Source organism: Peromyscus leucopus, chromosome 2, assembly GCF_004664715.2.
Source record: "Peromyscus leucopus breed LL Stock chromosome 2, UCI_PerLeu_2.1, whole genome shotgun sequence".
Classification (NCBI taxonomy): domain Eukaryota; kingdom Metazoa; phylum Chordata; class Mammalia; order Rodentia; family Cricetidae; genus Peromyscus; species Peromyscus leucopus.
In genome coordinates, this window is record NC_051064.1 from 119,325,132 (window position 1) to 119,348,172 (window position 23,041).

The window sequence follows — 23,041 nt, forward strand, 5'->3', positions numbered from 1 at the left end:
GAGCAGTACTGCTGAGCTGTATCCTCAGCCTACATTCTCCCACCTTACATAGACTACTTTGTCCTGAGGGGGGCAGGGAGGGACAAAGGCTCCTAACATGATGTAATGGGATAAAAGGGCTGAAAACACGTCACTCATTTTTGCATCCTCCAGGAGAGATGAGGAGTCAGGATGGGACTGGGAGGGGGTGGAGAGATGGCTCAGTGGCTATGAGCACTTGCTGTTCTTGAGAGGACTGGGTTCGGTCACCAGCACCCACATGGTGGCTCACAACCATTTGTTACTCCAGTTCTAGGGATCCCTCTTCTAATACCTGCAGGTAACTACACTCGTGTGGTGAACTCATATATTCAGGCACGCATACACCTAAGATTTTTAAAAACTGGGCCTGAGAAGGAGTGGGATGATAAATGAGAAAGCGTTAGAGACAGATGCGAGCTGGCTCAGGAAGACACTGGATGAAAAGGGAAAGGACGGGATCAATACAAAAGCTGGGAAAAGAACAGAGGAGTGGGCTGTAGTTCCCCCACCGAGTGCACGCAGATGTCACAGATGGGAGTGGGGAGAACTCAGCTCTGCTCTTCAGATCTTACTGACAAGACTGGGACACCAGAAAGGCAGGGAAAGAAAGGAGTCCCACAGCCCGGCGCTGTCCATGGTCCTGATGAGCCCCGCGTTAGCGTTCCTAGGAGGGCAGGGATGGCTTCCCAGGCAACACTAGGTAACATTCTCTTGTAAGGGCTGAAAGGCCTCGCAGCCCCCCACCCCAACTCCATCCTACTTTGTACAGCCCCCTTGACCATGTGCAAGTTCGGGTTCTCTAAAACACCTTATCAGGCTGCAGGTGGTACACTAGTCATGGCCCAGCTCTCTGTCCTCTTGCAATGTACTCAATAAAATCTCCTCCCCAAATATACACATAAATAAATGTAAATTAAAAATAAATGAAATCTGGAAATAAATCTCCACTCCATTTCTTCCCATACCCTACATTGTTCCTACACTGACCCTGAATACAAGGTCCATATTTTCTCATCAGAAATGCAACTTCCTCCATATAGCCATCCCTCACCCATTCTCCAGATTAGGGTAGCTATGAGTGGGATCAGACTTTGTTTGGGGTAGAACCAGGGACCTATTACTCAGCATTGCTGATTAAAGATGTGCATGAATCTAACAGGAGTGTGTATGGGTTGCTGATGCTGGTGTAGCTTCTCACCCCAGGAGCAAGGGCAGTATTTGGTTCTCGGTAAAGTGACTTAGACAAGTGCTCACCCTGGGAGGTAGGTGTCCCTGTCCTGGGAGGTAGGTGTTACTACCCTGGGAGGTAGGTATCTAGGTATCCCCACCCTTTTTTTTTTTTTTTTTTGATTTTTCGATTTTTCGAGACAGGGTTTCTCTGTGTAGCTTTGTGCCTTTTCCTGGAACTCACTTGGTAGCCCAGGCTGGCCTCGAACTCACAGAGATCCACCTGGCTCTGCCTCCCGAGTGCTGGGATTAAAGGCGTGTGCCACCACCGCCCGGCCCCTTTTTGTGTTTTGAGACAGGTCTCGTTATTTATCTCTGGCTGTCCTGGAACTTGCTCTGTAGACCGGGCTGGTCTCAAACTCACAGAGATCTGCCAGTCTCTGCTTCCCGAGTGCTGGGATTAAAGGGGTGTGCTTTCACACTCAGCCCGTGCCCCCACTGTTGTTAACCAGGGCCTGGGTCCAAGCCTCCTCCGATTCTCCCATCAGGCCTGGGTCCAGGTAGGCGACGGGGGAAGCAGAAAGGAAGCAGAGGCAGCGGTGAGGGTCCAGGTTTATTCTCTGGGACCAGGAGGGGTGAGAGTGGGTGGGTGGGGCTTAGGAGTCCCTCAGTAGTCAGCTGTGTAGTCTGTGCCATGGAGTCCGCGGCACAGCAGTGTGAATTCCTTCACCATCTCCTTCACCCGTCTCTTGTTCACTCGCTCACTGGAGGAGGGGCGGGAGAGCACATTAGCACTGTCTACCAACACCATCGCCTCCAGACCCGAGCTCAGGCCCACACCAGCTCTGCTCACCGGAGGATCTGCTGGCTGAAAGTGTCCTTCTGCTCAGGGCTGAGACGGGCAGATGGGAAACCAGGCGGCTGTAGGGCCTCCTTGATCCACATGCTCAGGAGGCTAAAGCAGTGTTTGTTCAGGGCGAACAGGATGTCGGCGAAGCAGTCCATGAGGCTGCGGGAGGCCTGGCCTCCAATGGCCTGAGGAAGAGGGGTTCTCAGTACAGAGTCTTTCTCCTCTGTGGCAAGGAGGCCTAACCATATCAAAGGCTCTCAGGGACACGCCTGTAGCCAAGCTGTGTGAGTGAGCGCTGTCTTTCGAGAGCCAGATCCTCAGGGCAACCCCAACAACGTTCAGACATTAATCGCAGGAGAGAATCTGAGAGCTTAGGAAACCAGAGACCCAGGCCCCCGCCCCGCACATAGCAGCTGCCTCAGCAGCGAGGGCCTCCCCACACAGCAGCCTACCACCCCCCCAGCTCACCTCCAGCACTGCTATGAGCAGCATCCGGCCATCCTCCTGCACCACTTTCCCCACAGAGTCTACTTCCCCGCACCGAGGCAGTAGCTCAGTCTGCAGAAGACGAGAGGCCTGTGAACCCCAGTTCCCTCCCACCTCTCCCTGAGGACAAGAGCTGCACACCACACCTCCACCCCGAGTCCTGGGAGGGGCGGGGCTCAGGGGTCAGCATGGGACTCACAAAGAAGCCACAGGAGGCCTTGACAGTAGGTGCCTCAGGGAACTTGAGGGCTAGCACAGCTGTGGGAGAGGCGGAGGTAGATCAGATGGGGCCTAGTGATGCAGGGGAGCCCAGGCCCTCCTTCCCACTTGGCCCCACTTACCACATTGGAACACAGCTTTGACATCCAATCGCTCACACAGGAACAAATCTGGCTTCCGCTTCAAAGCCTGCAGGAGGTGGAGCTGGTAAGCCCAGCCCCAGCCAGCTCCAAGGACCATCCCCCCCACTCACCTGCCACCCGAGCTCCTAACTTCACGCATCACAGGTACAAGATGCCACCCAGCCATCTCTGGGAACCCACATCACCCCAGAGTTCAGGCAAGTGAGACGCTGTCCCAGGGATGCTGAATATACACGTAGGTATACCCGAACGCACAGGTTTGAGAGAGGCTGTGGGTGGGGACCATTAATGCAGAGTATTTAGGTCCCAAATCACCCCCTAAGCAAACAGCTGCCCCGCTCCACTCCCAAAGGCTCCGGGTAGCCAGTAGTGACTGTGTTTTCAATCACAGGGAGTGGAGGCCCCTTGGGTTTGTGAGCAGGGTGGTAAGAAGAGAGAGCAGTTGGACACGAAGGCCCAGCCCAGCACCTCCCACACACCGAATTCCTTTTGTTCTCCCAGCTCCTCCTCAAGAAGAGGAGGAATAGAATATCTGGATCCCTCGTCCCTTCTTTCCTCCGGGATACTCTGCCCAGGGCCTGCTCAGCCATCCCCACCCTAGGAGCCAGTGCTGCCATGGAGGTAGCAGATGGAGGGATGGGGCAGATGGCCTGCCCCAAGTGCTACCAGACATGGTTGGCACATCCGTGAATCACAGAAGACGTTCGGCACAGCTCCAGTGGTCCTTAAATCTGCTGTTCTCCAGTGATGCCCCCAGTGCACACCACACAGACCCTCCAAACCCTCGTGTACCTTGTACTCCCATGTTTATTCAAGTGCAAACACCCCTCATGCACCCCAACTTGAAATGCCCTACTCCCACACCTCTATCACATCCTCACATACACTATTCTTCACTTACATCATACTCTCATTACAGTCGCACACCCAACGCCCACACAGCCCAAACCATCCACACACTCAGAGCCCTCTCCCAGTACAGCATCCCAGCATACCCACAAATACACTCAAACAGCCTCCTTGCCAAAGATACCCCTTCACAGATAACCACACACACCCGTCCAGGGTCAGAATACCCTTATTCTTCGTTCCTTTCCTGCATCTCCCCACCAGACTGTCGGCTCCAGGAGAGCAAGAACCACAGCTACTGTGTGTGCTCATTGTCTCCCAGTCACAGCAGCACTACAGACTCAGTGAATACGGGAGAGGAAGCAGACTGACACCCTGTGTACTCCAGCTCACAGAACCCTTCCAACCCACAGGGACCCTCTAACATAGAACCCATCACACTAACCTCCACCACCCACAGCCTGACATACATCTGCCCAGTCATATTCATTCAATGTAGGCATGCCAACAACTCACAACACATTCTTATTTCCGTTAAAAAGCCACCTCTCCAGTCCAAAGACACACACACACACACACCACCACCACTACCACCACCACCACATGTCCATGTTCAGTGTCCATGTCTACCATAGCACACATCCACGTCCATACAATGTAGAGGCCGCCTTCCTCACACGTCACATCAGTTTCACATCTATATCAATGTCCAGCACAATGTACATCCTACTTGCAACACGTGACTTCTGTGTCCTTCCTAATCCAAACTCCAAGCATACAGAATAAGGTGAACAAACACAGTTCCGCACACCCCAGACATGAACACATTCTGCTGAGGGCTCACAGTGGAGTCTGCACCACACGGCCCAGCAGCCCTCCAACCTCTCCTCCAGATGGACTCTGCATCTCACAGTGCACATTCACCGTAAGCTCTGCTCCTCGGACCTGCTCCCAGCCTACCTCCTAGGAGCACTGGGAACACTGAGGCGGGAGCACTAAGGCAGGCAGTCCCCGGCGGGAGCACGGGGACAGTGAAGCCCAGGCCCTTCGACTGCAGCCCTACCCTTGACGGTTCTGGATAAGCCAGCCACACAGGAACTGTTGGGGACAGTCCCCACCCCCTCCCCTCCCAGTCCCTCCCTTCAGGAGCAGCCTCTCTCTGGTCTTTGCAGGTGACTGAGCTAGTGGAGGCAAAGGGGCACTAAGGGGGGTGTTGGGTTGTCAACTTCCACGGAAACAGATGAAGAAACTCTATTCAACTGAACAGAAAAAAAATTTGTCAACAGAAAGCTAAAAATAGGCTTAAATTGAATTTCAACATAAGAGAAAGAGAAAGAGAGAGAACAGAACGTGAATGAATAAAACTAAAACACACCTGTGCCAGGAGTTGCATAAATGAATCAACAATATCAGGATGATCCCTGGGCCCTAAAATATAATAAAGATGGAACTTAAGAAAAAATTATACAAACAGCAACTCAACCTCATATAGTTTATGTGGGACTGAGAGTCTGCAGGAGACAGCGTGGGGCACATGAGCAGCAGGAAGCAAGATAAAGAAACAAAACATACAAAAACCATGAACTGGGAGAAGGCCAACAGAAAGAGACGGTAAAGTGAAGGACGGGCCTGCCCAGCTCCCCGGGGCCTTCCACTGACTCCCCAGGCCACCTCAGGCCAGTCCCCCAGCCATCTCTTGGTGCTCCAACAGTTCCAGATTCCACAGAGCCGAGGGTGCTTGTGGCTCCGACGGTCGGGGAGCCCTACGCTACCTCTCGGCATATACTTCCTCATCACAGCCATCTAAGAGGAGGGCTGGTCCGTGGCACCTCCTTTTGAGGCTTGGCCCTGGGAAGTCCATGGCGTGAGTAAGTCTGATTACCTTAGAGCTCCCGGTCTGGCCAAGGGAAGGATTTTGCTCAGTTCGCTCAAACTAAAGAACTCTTGTTTGCGTAGGACAGGGCCCTGGGTGCTATGAGGCTGGCCAGGAGAATAAACTGCATTCCAAGGCCATGATTTTGCTCGACATGGGGCCCAGACTTAGGAACAACCCAACTCGGGGCTGAGGATAGCTCCCGATATCTGGACACAACAAGAAAAGGGGGGCCCAGGCATTGTGTCACCCCATGACCCCCGGGAAGGCAGAGCCTGAGGAAGCCTGAACTGGGTCAACAAACCAGGTATATGGACCATCCTGCCCCACAAGACAACCAACAACCCTGACAACTAGTGATGCTGGCCATCCCCGCCTCAGCTTTGGTAGGCATGCGCCTGCAGCTCCTGCCTGGGCTTCCCCACTCTCAGGAGGATGCAGTACAAAGGCACCTGCCAGAGACCAATGAGTAGCTGTGTGATCTTGTGTAAGCCGCAGATGTTGTTCCCCACCTGTAACACATAACCTCTCCCTCGCTTCCTTCTGCAGGCTACGAGGAGCCACTGCCTAAGGCTGGCCCTCTCATCTCTGAAATCTGCGCTCCTCAGGTCCTGGAAAGGTCCAGTGTACCATATGCCTGGGCCCCGATGTAGAAGAGTGGGTTCAGTGTGCGGTTCCCTTCCTGCTTGGGCCAGATAGTGTGGAAGAGAGGTCTGGGGCAAGGAACCTGCCTACATTCAACAGTGTCTGAGACCGGCCTCATTCTGGACACAGGCAATGAACGTAGCAGAGGAGAAGCAATCCTGCCCCCAGGGGTTCAGTCTATGAAGAGAGACAGACAGTTGGAGGATATTCATTCTGTGGCCCGTGCTTCATTGGCAATGGAAGTATGGTGCAGTTTGAGCCCAGAGCTACAAGTCCCCAGTTCTGCCTCGGAGTCGCTTGTCTGCGGAGTAATGCCTGCCTCCTAACAAAGGCCCGAGAGAGTGGGAGCTCACCCAGTCATGGGCACAGCACCGTTCAACTGGAGGAGCAAGGCATGGGCGTGTGGCCGGACTGCTCCCTTCATGAGAAAACACTAGGGATACACCAGAGCTTGGCCATACGGGAATGTGACAATAACCTGAGGGCAGTGGGTAGCATGTGAAGGGTTGTGGCCAGGGAGGAAATGTGATCATATTACTATTTTGGGAAGATGTATGACCGCTGTATGTTGGAGAGATTGGAGACGGGGCAGGTGTGCACATTGGGGTTTATGGCGTTAATTCAGGTGAGGCTGAGCCTAACTGAGGAAGAGTTCATGAAAGGTGAGGAGGAGTGGACCCACTGAGGGATGAACAGACCCAAGATCAATGGGACCCATCCAGAAAAGGGGCATAAGTAGTGGAAGACGTGGAACTGAGGACAGTCACACCACGTTCTTCCCACTCTGGATCTGCTCCATGGCCCACAGAGGACCAGACCTTAACAATATGAGATGGGAGCACTCTGGGCTCCAGCTGAGACCTCTAGTTGGCCTCAAAGCTCAAATCCAGGGTAGGCTTATAGGGCTGAGGAATAGTATTGCTTCTATCCCAGGTTAGAACCTGGGTTAGCAGGAAACCTAAAGGCCAGTTTCCAACTCTCTCAGGCAGAGAAGGCCACAAAAGGAGGGCCTGGGACCATCCCCAAAGGGACTTTGGGCTCAGAAAGAGCTAAACTTTGACATGGGAAAAAGAATCAGCACTCCTGAGTACTTCATATACAAAAGCCCAAGCCAGGACCCAGGAACTCGAATGCCTGAAATGATATGGAAACAAGGCTCAGCGAAGGTAAGGGACTTGCCCAAGGTCACACAACTAGTTTGGAGGTGATGAGCTTAGATTCTAGGTCTACCTGGTATCAATGCCTATGCTTCTCTGACTTCTCATTATATCCCAAAGGCAATGAGCCAGACTAGTGTCCCAAGTCCCTCAGAGGCCGAGCCCAGCTTTCCCCAGTATCCAGACTGGCCTGGAGTGCAGGCGGGCTGTAAAAGACACCATTCACCATTATTCACTTCCAACCTACAGAATCAACTTCTTATAGGTAACAATTGTGCTGTGCTTCATCTCCCAAGTTTCCCATCAAGTCCCACGTGCGACCAGGGGATCGAGAACAGAGTGGGTAGCTTTGGCTCCCCGGTGGAGGAAGCAGAGGCAGTGGCAGGGCGGCGGCGGCGGCAGCAGAGACCCTGACTGGCACTTACCTTGCTGGAAGAGAGTGAGTGTGACGGAAGTGACCAGCAGGAAGAGGGCCTCTATTGGGGGAAAGTGGGCAGGCTCATGAGCAAAGATGTGGACCAGCTATAACAGAGCAGGAAATGCTGGTCAGCTGGGGTCCCTGGAACACAGGTGGGGACCCCAGCCATGGCAGCCATCTGACACCACCCCCCGCCCCACCCCCAGGGTCAGATCTCTAACTAGGGTGACCTCCAGAGCACCGACTGCCCACCCCAGAAGGCCTACCTGCCGAGTGAGGTCAAGAGCAGAGGCCTGGGGGATGGTACTGTACATCCGACCCAGCATCTCACAGAGCTGTGGCACCATGGGGGCAAAGTCATCCAGCAATGTCTTAACAGACTTCTCAAAGATGGCACACACCGCCTGAGGAAAAAAGCAGAGAGACCTGTCAGCAGGTCATGGGATGAGGCCCAAGAAAGGACTCTTACCCGGAAGTCCAGCCAAAGCCTGCAAACCGAGCGAGGTAAAGAATCTGCTCCTCAGCCTGAAAAGCAGGGGCAGAAGGCTCTCCCGAGAGGCGAGCAGGCTCAGACGTGTCACTGAACTCCCGTTACCCACGCACGCCGTCACCATTCCCTCTCAAGGGGCAGGAAGGGCCACGGAAACCTCAGCTCCAAAGGATGCAAGGCCAGGTCTCTGGAGCTATGGCAGACACCAGCTACTTGGCCCTGCGGCCACTATGGTTTCCCCCAGCACTTCTGCGGTACGGGGGTGGTGGCAGGGATGGGGGGTGCCTTCCTAAATGACATCCGCTCTTGTGGCAGTGTCATGGCCTCCCTCCTTGTCCGCTACGAGCAGCAGCGAGGGATCAAATCCTTTACTCTGGCACTTTGGGCCAAAGTCGGCCCAGCAGCGGGGCGGGTCAGGGCTCACCTCGACCACCTGGGCATCGTTCAGCCACTTGCTCAGCACCTTCTGGATGAGCTGGAAGACCTGCTGCAGGACCACCACCACCTAGAGACACGCACGGGGAGGGGGAGGGGTGAGGCGGCTCTCCCCCCCCCCCCCCCCCAGGACCAGGGAGGAGGCAAAGGGCTCAACCCATCACCCTCCACTGCACACTGAGGGTGTGGTACACAGGACCCGTGGGGCAGGAAATGGTGAGCTTAACCCCCCAGCAATGAGAGAATGTTCTGGACTGTAGGTCATCTTAGAGGAAGACTCAGAGTTGCAAAGCAGAGGTGTCCTAAGCTCTGGGTAAGGCCTGAGGTAGCTTTGCGAACCCGACAAGACAAAGCAGAACTCACTCTCTGCTTTCCTCTGCTCAGAAAAAACGAAAACAACGGGCCAGCCCTGAGGAGGAAGGGACGCTGTCTCACTCAAGCAGGCGTGGGGCGGGGAGCCCCAAGGGATGTGTAGATACGGGCAGCTTATGGCAGAGCAGAGAGCAGGCTGAGGTCCTGGGAGATAGGGAAGGCAGGAAGATGACTGCCATAGAAGAAAAGGGGGGCTCTGCGGGATGATGGTGGCCCAGGCTTGGCCTACGGCCCAAATGGTAACTGAAGCCGAGGCGTGGAGCCGAGCAGAGGCCAAGGTATCCCTGCCTTCTTTTTTCCAGATGGTCTGGGGCACGCAGGATCAGTGACCGAAGCAGTCCTTGGTATGTGTCTAGAACTTCCCAGGCTGCCAACCTCTCTCACTCAAGCCCGCTCTGCTCCAGTGGCCCTGCAATGGGCAGGCGCAGATCCTAGTGGCCCACAGCTCTGAGAGGGAAGCTGAGGCTTGTCCCAGACCAGACAGCTTGTAAGAGGTCACCTCAAGGGCTGGGGATGTAGCTTGGTGGCAGAGAGCTTGCCTAGCATGTCCAGAGCCCTATGTTCAATCTCTGGCACCACAAAAACAAAACCATCCAATTACAAGTGTCTTTGATGCCAGCACTCGGGAGGCAGAGGCAGGAGGATCTCTGACTCAAGGCTGGTCTTTTTTACATAGCAAGTTCCAGGCCACCTGGGCTATTTAGCAAGACCCTGCCTCAAAAGAAAAACAAAAACAAAAAGCAGAGAGGTCATCCCAAAGCCACGTCCATGTGATCCCAGTGCTCAGCACTCTGTCCTGCAATGGTCTGTATCCATGTGTCTCCTCTAAAGGGGGGCAGCTCGAGTGTCTGCAGAGGACAGTGAGGACCCAAGCAGGAGGCCCTAAAGAGAGGGGGTTCAGCATGAGCTCACAGGTCAGCTCAATGGGACCAAAGGATAATGTCAGTGTCCCTTACAGGTGGGGGCAAATAAACCTCAATGACATCATCCCAACTGGGCTGAGGACAAGGAAAACATCTTCTACAGGATGAGGGATTCGATGACATGGCCACACATAGAGTGGAGGGTCAAAGGATCAAATGCATGACCTCTGTGGGGTCAGGAAGCAGCGTCAACGTTCTCTACAGGGTTGGAGAGTGACATCCATTCCCACGAGGAAAGGAGGAATGAGTGGCAAAGACAATGTCACCTACTGGGTTGGGTCCCTGTGGCACTGGTAACTTCCGGAGCTCAGGGCCTTCGTGATCATCCTCATGATGACTGACATCCAGCGTGGTGAAGAGGTTGGAAAGAAGCCCCAGGATGTGGACAATGGCCAGCTTGTTGGAGGGATTAGGCTATGGGAAGAATCAAATCTAGCTCCAGACCTCTGAGCCCCAGCCTCGAGGCCAGATCACTCAATAGCGGACCCGAGTGCCAATTCCAACATCCCCACAGCTACGCCCACAGAGAAGCCCCTGAATGCCAGTGCTGCCCCAGGTCCCCGGAGCTCACTCACTATCTCTTCTGCCAGCTTCTCCAGTTGTTGGATGTAGGGGGAGATGAGTGAGTGCAGGTTCTTAAGGATCTCCTCCACCTGCAGGGCTGACAGCAGGAAGCCCAGGGCCTGCATTAGCCACATGCACTGGCTTGTCTGTGGGGCAGAAAACAGGGATGGTCCATCCTGACCACATCTGCTGTGCGGAAAGGAGAAGGAGCCTCTTGGGGAGGAGTATAAGAACAAAGAATAAGAGATCAGTAGGGAAGAGAAGGTAAAAGGCGGGATTTCGGGGTAAGCAATTCCCCACCAAAAGTCCAAGGAGACCTCTAGAAAGCTGGAACCGTACCTTGTGGACCTGCTTCATCAGCACATCCTGGGGTAGAGAATAACACATCAGCATGGAGCGGGCACTCTGAGGCCCAGCACCACCTGGGGCACCACATACCTGGGAGACAGCTACAATGTTGGCAGCATAGGGGGGCAGGTCATATTTGCACTCCCGGCAGATCTTTTTGAGGGTAGACACGGAAGAGACAGACAGCTCAGGATTGCCGAGGGCATGCAGCACAAGAGGCAGCACACTGTTGATCATGACGGGGTGGTCAGCCAACCATTCAGACAGAGCTCCTGGAGGGAGAGGCAAAGAGAAGGCTCTCTGAGGCAGGCAAAGCTTTCGGAACGGTAAAGTCACAGCCTCGGTACATCCAGAGTGCGCAGAGGACTGTGCGGCCATAAAGGCACTGGTGCTCAGACAGGAGCCTCATGGCTGAAAAGCAGAAAGGGGTTACTCTACAGAGGCCCCGCACTGCTGCTTCTGACCGACAGCAAGCGAGCATCACTGAGATGCAGCTCAGGGGACCGCGGCAAAGACTTGCCAGGACAGGGAGTTGGCTGCAATGTTGACTGCGCTGGGGGGAGATGTATCTCTCTCAGTCATGCTTAGGGATGGGTGCTGGAGCTCTAAGAATGTGGCCAGTGGATGGATGCCAGGTCTCACCAATGGTGAACATGACAGTATCTGCCAGCTGCACGTTGCTGATGCTGATCCGTGGGATGAGGCCAATGAGCCCGGGCACCACATCAGAATAGTTGACATCGATGGTCTCCGCGATGGATTGGAAGCCATAGAGCAGGGCCTCTGTGTGCTGGGGAAAGAGGGTGCCGCTGCCTTGACTGAGGAGGAGGGTGTCACAAGTTAGGGAGGGCAGAAGGAATCCGGTGTGGGAGGTACCTGCCAGGAGTAGGGCTCCTCTGAGCTGGTGAGCAGACGGCCCAGCTTGTCATAGAGGTTGCTAAGCAGCTCAGCCCCCAGCATCTCATAGACATACATGAGCGTGTCTGAGATGTCCACCCTGAAAAGCAGATGAAGGCCTTCTAGAGTGCTTGGGTCTTTAACATAAGCCAGGAACCTACCCATGGACCCTCGTCACACTGCAAAATTGCCTAAAGGCTAGAGAAAGGAGCCCCCAGAAGGCAGTAAGCCTGGCTGATTGCCTCTTCCCTTACTTCATTCCTTAGGACTGTTCAGAGTGAGGTTTGGCCTGCTACCATCACCTGTAAATCCGGAACTGCTCCTTCTCATCCGAGGACCAGAATCCGTATTCCTCATCAGAAGGGAACTGGGCCTTATGCAGAAGCACATCCACCAGCTGGAAGTAGACTGGCCGGTACACCTGCTGGTACACGGCCTGCTTCTCCGCCTCAAAGGACAGAATGTCATCCTGAGAGAGCCAGGCAAGACAGTTAGCTACCTCCCCAGCAACCACTGAAGCATGATCCACTTTCATGAAGGCCCAGTCCGACCGATGGTCACCCAGACATACCTGCAGCGTGTACCAGAAGGTCAGAGTGAGGGAGCTGGTGGTCTCATTGACAGGGTAGTGGCCGGGGATGCCCGTGCAGAACATGATCATGTTGACGAGCGCCAGGAAGCTCTGCCAGTGTTCCACTTGATCTAGCAAGGCCCTGGGGCGGGGAAGAGTTAGCTCATCGTACCTCCCCAGGGAGGGTCCGTGACTTTAACCTTTAGTGGGCCCTGCCGTCCCCCCGGCGCTGCCCCACTCCCTACCGAGAGTGATTCTCGCCCAGGGCCACAGCAATGCGACAGATGCCATGGGAGGTCTCCATGTCCCCATTCTGAACTGCTTGTCGCAATTGTTCCTGCAGTCCCAGAACCAGCGGAATGAGTTTCAGGAGTGTGTTCACATACCTAGAGGCATGAGGTAAGGGGATCCATCAGAGCTGTCTGTCCAACCCCAGCCCGCCAGCTTTGAGAGAAAACCACAATTTCCCTGCCTTTCACCAAAGCCTTCCTAGCAAAGAGAGGCCAAGGCTGTTTTGATGCCTGCTCATGCTGAGAACATTGGGTCAGAGATCTTCGGGAGAGCTCTAGGCAGGAAGCACAAGAAAGTCCAAGCTACAGGTTGAAGTACTTCCTCCAGCAGGACTGGAAGCTGATGCTGGGATGGGTTAACGCTCGGAGGGAACTAGAATGAAGAGAAGGCATTTTTGCGTGAGAGTGACATGAATTTTGGAGGCCCAGAGGACAGATGGTTATGAGTTGAAGTGTACATCTCCTAACAAGATATGTTGAAGGACTGGGGAGATAGTTCATGTCATACAATCATGAAAACATGAATTTGTTCCCTATAACCTATGCCAAAAAAGCTGGGTGTACTTGTGATGCCAGTTCTGGGGAGACCTCTGTCTCTACAGGAGGATGCTAGAGGCTTGCTGGCCTGCCAGTCTAGCCAGTTGGTAAACTCCAGCCAGGGAGAGGTCCAGTGTCAAAACACAAGGTGCACGGCTCCTTAGGAACACCGAGGCTGTTGTGAGTGTGCACAGACAGACAATGATGGCATCCTATCCCCAGGACCTGAAAACGCGGCCCTACTTGGAAAAAGCATCGTTGCAGATAAAAAACGTACTAGAAATGTGCTCCTAATCCAGTATGACTCGTGTCCTTACAAGACAGCCATGTGATGACAGAGATGTCATGGGACAACGCCAAGTAAAGGGAAAGGTAAGCACAGGAGCTTGCAGCTGCAAGCCAAGGAATGCCAAGCTGCCAGCCAACCGCCGGGCAGGAAGCGGCTGGGAAGAAATCTTCTACAGGTTTCAGAGGAAGCAGAGTCCTGCTGACACCTTGCTTTCAGACTTCTAGCCTCCACAACTGTCAGGGCGTTTCCGTCATTCAAAGCCATCCATTTGTGGTACTGTGTTATTGTGGCCCCAGAAAGGAACGTAGTCAGTGTCAGGAGACACTGGACAAGGGTGGTCATGTCAGGAACACCATTAAAGAAGACTTCGAAAGGTCATAGGGCATCAGTTCCCCTGGCTGCTCAAGTCCTGAGTCTGGTGGCAGCAGGATGGGGTGAACAAGGTGAACTTAGAGCTGACAGGTGACGTGGACAGTACGTGATGACTGGCTGATTACAAAAGACAACTCTCCACGCAGGTACAGCGTGGAGTCACCGAGAACAGAGAAGAAACGGACACCTTAACAAGAGGTGAAGTTTGAGACAAGATGTACAAGTAGAAGTTGAGAAAGAACAGGACATAAAACTCCGATAGGTCAGAGCAAGACACAGATCCGGGAGTCTCCGGCTGGCAACTGAAGATACAGGAGTCCATAAGAGCGGACCAGGAGGAAAGTATGGAGCAAGAGAAATGGAATGTCCAGGCCAGAGTCCTGAAGTACAGGACAGGCAGGGAAAGCCAGGACACAAAGGGGATGGGGACAACAGTAACAACCTCCACTCTGTGGGGATAGGATGAAGCAGAGGAACCATATCCCAAGAGAAGGTCAGATGCTCGGGACCTCTCAGATGTCAACCAGTGTCACGGTAGCAATTTATGTTGGCAGGAAAAGGGGACCGAAGGTCCCGGTTACCTGGAATTGCCCTAAGCAAGTTGCTAGGCAACATCATCTGGACCTCAGTGAGAAGATGAAAGGACATAAAGTGGCAGCCAGACCAGGAATGTTGACATCCTTCTCCACAACCCCCATTCGAGAGTCTGCCAGCAAAAGCTATCCATCCCAGGATACCCCCAGTTCAGAGACAGCCCCAAGGGGTATCGCCTGGAGACAGCTGGGATAGCTTCAGTCTCAGGATCCTGACACAGGCTGCACCATCAGACAATGGGTACCTTCAGGCCAGGCTCTAGCACAAAGAGTCAGGGGCAGGGCCAAGGCTATGGCCCAGGAGCTCCCCAGCAGCTGAGATGGAGGCTATCTCCATAGCATCTCTGCTGTCTTCCGAAGTATCCTCTACCTGCCTGCATTCGTGCAGACAGAAAGTAGGTAGTGAAGGCTCTTAGCATGTTTTATCTGAGCCTCAAATAGGATAAATCAAGGACAACACAGCCCAGAAGGCTCAGAGTACTGCTCAAGGTCAAACAGCTACTTAGACCCAGATCGGACTGAGACAGTCTTACACTGCTACAGGTCTGCTTCCCTTTTCTGCAAAGGATCTGTGCAGATCTGGGTGTGACTCTCCAGTCCTTATGATGGGAGCCCCAACATCCTATCCAGTTCACTTCCTCTACCCCCAGTCCCCTATCAGCAGTTATTCCAGTATTAAAAATAAATACATTCCAGTATTAAAAATGTATTTCAAAAGCTGGGCATAATGATGCACAACTTTAATCCCAACATTCAGGAGGCAGAGGCAGGTGGGTCTCTGAGTTCAGGGCCAGCCTGATCTACAGAGTGAGATCCAGGACAGTGAGGGCTGTTACACAGAGAAAGCCTATCTTGAAAAACAAACAAACAAAATGTATTTCAGGGGGAAAAAAAATCAAAGGAGAGAGCCAGGAAGCAGGAGCAAGTGCAGAGGAACAGAAAAAAGAGGACTCTGCGCTGGAGGGAATGCTATTATCAGGACACCTAGGAATCAGTCACTGAAGGTGACTTTCTTAACCTAAATATGGCAAACTAGCCTGGACAGAGCAGATCCCCATGCCAACCCCTGGCTTGCTGTAACCCACCCATAGGGAAACTGCCTGTGTAGATTTCCTGCCACACATGCTGGAGACCTCTGAGCAAACAGAACAAGCCTGCGGCCTCAGAGGTTTCTAGACTTGCTACAGGAAGGCTGAGAGGATGTCTTTAGGACCATGGTTAAGGGTGCATTCAAGAGGTCTGGCTCGAGATGGTCAGCTCCTGCAGCTGGAGCAGAGCTGTTGGGGATGTCTTGGCTGCCGCTCACACTGAGCTCAGCCCAGACCTACAATTAGAGCTCTGGGAGCAGAGCTGAGAAAATGGGAAGAGTTGCTAAGCAACCAAGGGGCTGCAACCAATGGGCGCCCAGGAGGCTATGGGTTCCCTCACTGGCCCCTTGCTTGCTCATTCGTTCAGAAGAGAAGGGGCATCAATTACTTGCTAAAGCCCTTGAGACAGATGGGTGGGTGAACTTGGATGTATCCAAGGATACCCCACATCACCCTGGTACTTGCCCTGACAATTCTCCGTAGCCACTACCTAAGCCCATCTAGCACTTGAGTCTCATGCTGTCACATGAGCTCTGACTTGAGACTTGGTATCCACATTATGCTAGGGACCCAGAGATATCTTACTAACTGCCCCTGCAAAGGTAACAGCAAATATTAGCAAATACACAGGATATTATGGAGTCCATGGGGACCACACTAGACACCTCATGTTCTTTTATTTAACCTTCAAACCAAAAAATGTTTTCAACCAACACTTTTTTTTGTTATCTTTAGTAGTGGGATTGAACCTAGGGGCTTATGCATGTTCAGCAAGCACTCTACTACTGAGCCTTGCTATATCCACAGCCTTTAACGTTTTAAAGAACAGTGATTAACCACATTACCTATGTGTGTGCATGTGTACTTGTGTGGGAGCTCTAGCTCACTGCTTGTAACAGTTTCTACTTCTACCACCAATTCTAAAAGCGAACAGCTTTAATCAGCTTAACAGTAGCTTCCTGTTTCTCTCTTAAAAAATAAGGTTACCATTAAACTTAGTCACAAATGGTAGGACAAAAACACCATACAGAGTCCCTACTTTAAAGCACATGGCACATGCACAGCATATATGTACTGATAGGTGCTCGTGATCTCCCACCCTGAGTAAAAGCCACAAAAGAGCTGCCATCACTCAAGGGATTGAAGGATTCTTTCCTGAATACCAAGGGCTGGCCCTGTGCACACCATACTCTTCTAGCATTACGATGCTCCTTATGTTTTGTATGATGGCCTCCATTTTTGCTTAGGAGTGGTTTACCCAAGGTCTCACATTTAGTAAAGGAACTCTGAAGTTCACACTCAGACATGACTACCGCCAAGGCTCGTGCTGTTAGCCAGTCCTCCACGCAGCCTTCAGTGGTGTTCCCCTCCATGTCTACCCAGGATTTCCAAAACCCTATCTCTGAATGTCAGGGTCGGGTTTTCAAGTCTTGTTCTTTCTGGCCCAACTTACACCCCAAAGAATCTCAATAGATCATTTTCTCTGTAGAAAATCTTTTAGTAACTTTATACCAGCCCCAGGATGAAAAAAAAAAATTCTCAAGCTTGGCTAACAAGGTCCTACATGATTTCAACCTGGTCCTCCTACAAGTCTGGCCTTTAAATCCTGCTATCTAATCACACCTAACGATTCACAAGCCACCACTAATTCCTTCCCATCTTTCATCTGTCTGGGGTCTTCTCCCTATATCCATCAACTGCACCTGACTAACTTTCCATGTACAGCTTGGCTATCGTTTCCTCTGGGCAGGCTTTCACCCACCCCAGCCTGAGTGAAGAGCCTCCACTGGGTTCTTAGAGGCTCTGCTCGCTCCATTAATACTGACCGGTAGTTGACGGTATTTGTCGACTCATGTGCTCACCAGACTGTGAGCAGCTGACGTGAGTTAAAGCCTTCACCTGTGTGCTCTGAGTGCTCATGAGCACAGGGCCCAGCCCGGCAAGTCCCTGACGGCTGTGGGACAAACGCACACTGGCCTGCCTTCACCTCCTTTCTGGTCTCTGAAAGTGCTGCGGCACTGTCCACTCCAGGGCTTTGTACCTGTTGTGGTTCCAGAAGCTAAAAGCATGCCTTCTCCTCCCCCAATCTCCTCTATCTCCGACCCCGCCCCCATCCACCAGGCAACTCCCATTTTTTTCAGCCATTCAAAAACTGGTGGATACTCCATTTCCCAGGCACAATGAGATAAAGTAAAATGTCCTTGCAGTTGAGGACTGGGGGGGGGGGTGCACACTGATTTATAAAGGAATCTTCCATTGCAGGCTAGGAAGGAAAACCAGGAACATCACTAAGAGCTCTAAAAGAATACAGCAGAGAGGACCAGGCTTGCTCTGAAGAACCCTTGGAACCTCCCTGTGGAAGTGAGATGAAATCTAAGTGGGAGCAGAGGTGATGTGCCTCCTGTTCAGGGGCTGGACGGAGCAGAAAGGAACAGTATAGAAGCATAGAAAGTCAGCAGAGTGGCATGAGATAAGCTGGCGTGTGCCCCACTGTGGAGGCATCTTTATGAGTGAGGGTAGACTCAATTCTGAACTTGAAACACAGAGAAAGCCATGGTCAGAGAGGAAAGCTTAGATCCTCATTTCAGGAGGTCCCTCTGACTGTTGGGATGATGAAGGTACAAGAGAGAAGAAGCAGGAGATTGGTAAGAAAGCTCTGCTAAGATCTGGGAATGACAGCTGGGCTAGGGTGGCAGCAGAAACTGAAAATAATCCATCTGCAATATGGTCGGGGAGCAGAACAGCCAGGACTTAGCGACTGGCTGAGGGAAAGAGAGGAGGCAAATATTTTAATAGTCTACCAGATAATTAGTTGTTTAATGTCTGCCTCGCTTTCTCAACCATGAGGACAGGGACTGTCTCTTTGGTATCCTTGTTTCTGTCTCCAGTATAAGATAAAGAGTGTGACAGAACAGTCCATTGATGTTCACTGGACGGACGGGGCTGCCCCTCTCTGGGGAGCCGGAGACAAACTCACCTCTGGGCATCGGGCTGGGAGATGGCATTGACAATGGCCTCCACACTGCTGTCGAAGAGCGCGGAGTCCCGCAGGGCCGCGAAGGCAGCCTGGATGAGCGCCTCACAGTCCTGCAGGGGCACTTCCAGCTGCACCCAGCTGGAGAAGCACTTGAGCACCTTCTGACGCACGCAGCTGGGCGAGCTGGGCTGTTGCAGCAGTTGCTCCAGCAGTGGGAAGACGGCCCCACACTCCACAGCCAGGCTGGCCCGCACCAGACCTTTGCGGTACTGGGGCAAGCGGCTGGTCTGGAACTCCTCGGGCAGTACTGTGAGCAGCTCGAGCAGGGCCAGACAGCGGCCCTGGCCATCCACCGGAGAGTCCTCAGCCTGGAAGAGCCGAACCATATCTGCCACAGCACACGGCCAGGCGTCGGGCATCATGCTGAGAGCCAGCGAGGCCAGTGCCACACAGAGCCGAGTCAGCACAATTTTGGAGCCGCTGGCAAAGCGGGTGATCTGGGTGAAGAGCTGTGCCTTTAGGCTTTCATACTGGTCGGTGGGGATGTCACTCCAGTAGCGGGAGATCTTGATGTGCAGGGCACTGGCCCCAAAGTACTGAATCTCAGGCACCTTGTCCGGCTGTAGGAGCTGCCAGCTGAAATGCCAGGCCTGCGGAGAGACCTGGGCCTGCATCAGCCACTTCTGAGCCAGGTTCTTGTTCTCAATATTGGGGTCGTAGTAGAGCTGGTGCAGCGCCTGCAGGACAGCACAGGACTGAGCAGGGGCGGGCTACTCTGGATGCTGCCAGAGCCCACAACAGAGGGTGTGACTTGCTTCTGCAAGATGCTGCCTCTCCCTGACTTGGGGGGAGAGGGAGTGAGCAGGAAGGGAGAGCTCAGGGTTCCGCTGACCTCTTGAGAGCCTGAATCTTGCCCACTGCTCTATCATATCCTCTTCTTATAGTACCAATGGGTTCTGAGAGGGGTTCTCCACGGGAAAGCAGGAAAAGTGGGGGCTGGGCTCTCCCCATGGGGAGCTATGTGAGGGCAAGGCCTAGGAGGAAGGTATGGGTCCATAGGGATAAATGTAAGCTCAAGACAAGTACAGAACAGCCTGAGGGGGCCTGGCCCTTTCAGATACAGCTGCTCCCATGGACTCCAACAAGCAAATTCCATTTGCTCCCCAGGATCATCCCGAGGTCACTCCGGAGGCTGGCACTAAAGCCAGTGTGGAATCTGAGAAGGACTGCTTCGGGCCAGGTAGCCCTGGAATAGAGATACACTGGAAGGGAGGGTGAGAACATCTTCACAGAGCACATGCAAGCCTCCAATCAGATGACGCAGAGAAGCCTTGGCCAGAAGCAGTCCAAGCAAGTGCCTACCCAGGAGCTGTCGGGAGCACAGCAGAACCCCCAGGGCCCCAACTCCAGTGGGACTTCATGTAGCAAGAAAACAATGGCTCATCTCCCTGGTAGCATATGGAAGCATGTGCCGCCATGCCAACACTGCCCAGCCCCAAGGGCCAGGTTCCCTAAATGGACTCCACCCAATTAGGATTAACCGTTATCTATAACCCCTGAAAGCCAGTTCTGTCCCTTGTTCAGCCACCAGGGATGCAAGAGGGGACACAAAACAAACGGAAGGGACGCATGCTCCACATTTGTTGGGGCGAACGGGGCTCGAGAAGAACCAATGAGTTTCTACAAGTGCCCCTTGCTTTCCAGCTAGGTATCCTTAGCTCTCTCTCTCCATCTCTAGAGGTATGGGGGAGGGGACGCACGCCTGCATTCCAGGCTGCGGGGAGAAGCACAGAATCAAAAAAAAGATGGCCTGGGCAATGGAGACGTCTGGGAGGAGGCCATGGCAGAAAGCCATGTGGGCAGGTAAGGAAGGAAGGGCCTGTTCAGTTGCCGGCAGAGCCAAGCCCCTTGGATCCAGCACAAAGCAAGAGAGCCAGACACACTCCTGCCTGCCCAGGACGGGCTTGACTTCCATCCAACAAGTAAAAGACCCTTCTCTGAAGATGAATGAAAACATAACCCGGATGGCTTTAGTTCCAAATATTTTTGTGAGCCTTTGACCGAACCAAGCGAGTCAGGTCCAGGATGGTTCAGCATCAGTGTGGTTTCTAAGGTGGGGGGGGGGGGGGTGGCTGAGTGGCAGGTATTGTGAGTTCCGGGTTTCCTCCAGCACTGCTGCCTTTCTCCTGGAGCTGGACAGGAGCCAATCTGGCTATAGGTCTAAGCTCTCAGCACCCTGGAGGGCACAGCCCAAGACCCTAGAGTATCTGTCCGAAAGGGGACTGTGTCTACAGAAAGCCAAAAATAGCCCATTAGGCACTGCGACGCTGCTGTCCAAGCCTGCCGAGAGACGGTAAATACCAGGTGCTCCAGGGGCACCATCCCAGCGGGCACTGAGCCCAGGCCTGAGCGCTGGCATTAGTGTCAGTCCCCAGAACTTCTGCTCTGTCACTGGTGTGCCCACCCCGAGGCCCTCATACCTTCTCCACGTTCTCCACAGTGAAGTCCAAGGCTGGTGCTGCTCCAGCCCCTGCAGCCCCCAGCTGCTCCTCCCGCCGCTCCATCTCTGCTCCCTGCCTGGCAGGGAGGTGGACCCTGATCTGTCTCTTGCCCCAGCCCTTTGGCTGTCGGCCCCCTGCTAGACCCCGGCTTGAGTACCCAGGAAGCGGTGGGATGCGGGGATGCCCAGGGCGGGCATGGCTGCCGAGGCCTCCCCACCTCGTTTGGGTTGTGGGGGGCTTGCAGAGGTCAACAGATGTGCTCTTCGGAGGGAACCCACTGAGGCGGCTCCCAAAAGGGAGGCGTCAGTGAGGCGCTGCCAGGCAAGGGTCCTAATGGGAGGTCACGGTCTCTCCCTTGAATCAGAAGTCATAGGGGAGGGAGGCCTATGGGGGAAACCGAGGCCCTGGCCCGTGAGGGGTCACAGGGTCAACGGCCCGTACCCACAACACCCCAGTCTGGGTGAGCTCCTAGATGCTGTGAGGTCAAGGGGCTGGGAGATCACCCGGGAGTGAGCCCTTCGCGGGATACAGAGGCGTCCAAGGAAGCGCCGGGTTGCAGTTTCGCGAGTCTGGGGCAGAGTCGGTGGAGTTGAGGGGCTGAGCTAGGTCCCTCCGTTGGCCTGGCCCGCGATCTGTTCGCCTCCCGGCTCTGGCCCCGCTATGGTCGCTGCCTCCGCCCCAGTGACTGACAGACGGGCCGGCCCGGCCGGGACGGGGCGGGGACCTCTGTAAGATGCGGGCTGTCCTGAGCGCCTGACCCCAGTACCACTAACTCAGGCCTCCACCCACGCCTGTCCTGGCCCGGCACGGCCAAGCACATCCAGGCACGGCCCAGCGGAACTACGCGGAAACTCATTCCGGGTCTTTGGCCCTGTCCTCGTGCCAGCCCGCGCGCCCCCGAACAGGCGACAGAACGGCGCGCCGCCAGGGGCCCCTGCCCAAAGCAAGGACCCGCCTCTATGCACCCTGGGAAATGTAGTTTTCGCTGGGCCGGAAGGCGGCGCCTGATGAGGGAGCTCGGAGCACGTGGGTTGGGGTTCTACGGAGCCCTTACCTATTCCCGGCTTACCACGGACGACCGTCGTGCTCAGTCACATTGCCCAGGAATGCAACTCCTGCGGAGACGTGATTCTTGGGGCCTGTGGATGGAGTTGGAAGCCAGGGCTGGGGAGTGGAGGGGAGAGGGTCAAGTTCTACCAGTGCTCACTGCAAGGACATGGGTCTGGTCCAGGAAACTGGCTGGCTGGGTTGGTGAACCATCAGCACCCGCCGGAGAAAATATAGGGGTTACTTGGTTCCCCACAGTTAAAAAAAAAAAAAAAAAAAAAGGCGCTGCGGATCAGCAACCAGGAAATCACATACCCTCTGTGTGTGTGTGTGTGTGTGTGTGTGTGTGTGTGTGTGCGCGCGCGCGCGCGCGGAGAGGGGGAACTCATAAGGCTTTCGTTATTTTTTATTTTTATCTATTTGTCTGTCTGTCTCTTTCGAGACAGGGTTTCTCCGTGTAGCTTCGAAGCCTGTCCTGGAACTCGCATTGTAGCCCAGGCTGCCAAGGCTTTCATTATATATCATATGAGTAACAGGAGCTCACAGCTTAACCTTAGGTTCTTCTCTCTCTCTTCTCTGCTGTGGTGGGTTAGTTTGTTTTGAGATGGAGTCTCTGGTGGCCGGCTTGGTGGCACAGGCCTTTATTCCCATTGCTCGGGTGGCAGACAGAGGCAGGCGGATCTTTTGAGTTCAAGGCCAGCCTGGTCTACAGAGCAAGTTCCAGGACAGCCAGGTCTACACAGAGAAACTGTTTCAGAAGAGGGGAAAAAAAAAAAGGAAGAGGGAGAGAGAGGGTCTTTGGTGACCCAGGTCAGCCTCAAATTGACTAGTTAGTAGTGGAAATGTCTTGGACCTGACCCTTCTACCTCCATCTGCAGAGGGCCCTGATTACGTGAGTGTGCCACCAAGCTGGGGGTAC

The 23,041-nt window shown here is 53.8% G+C and overlaps 1 protein-coding gene across 1 annotated transcript; it reads right to left on the bottom strand.

Moving 5' to 3' along the window:
• Positions 1 to 1,783: 1,783 nt before the first annotated feature.
• On the bottom strand, positions 1,784 to 21,899 carry Ipo13 (importin 13). Its single transcript, XM_028893165.2, has 20 exons — positions 21,055 to 21,899; positions 18,575 to 19,311; positions 12,674 to 12,814; positions 12,429 to 12,570; positions 12,160 to 12,326; positions 11,837 to 11,957; positions 11,603 to 11,750; positions 11,051 to 11,232; positions 10,952 to 10,978; positions 10,624 to 10,758; positions 10,319 to 10,462; positions 8,743 to 8,823; positions 8,095 to 8,232; positions 7,836 to 7,932; positions 5,111 to 5,163; positions 2,866 to 2,932; positions 2,724 to 2,782; positions 2,507 to 2,596; positions 2,042 to 2,223; positions 1,784 to 1,952 (listed from the first exon to the last, which is right to left on the bottom strand). The coding sequence occupies exons 1-20, from the start codon at positions 21,136 to 21,138 to the stop codon at positions 1,856 to 1,858; spliced, it is 2,892 nt and encodes a 963-aa protein (XP_028748998.1). The 5' UTR covers positions 21,139 to 21,899; the 3' UTR covers positions 1,784 to 1,855.
• Positions 21,900 to 23,041: the final 1,142 nt, after the last annotated feature.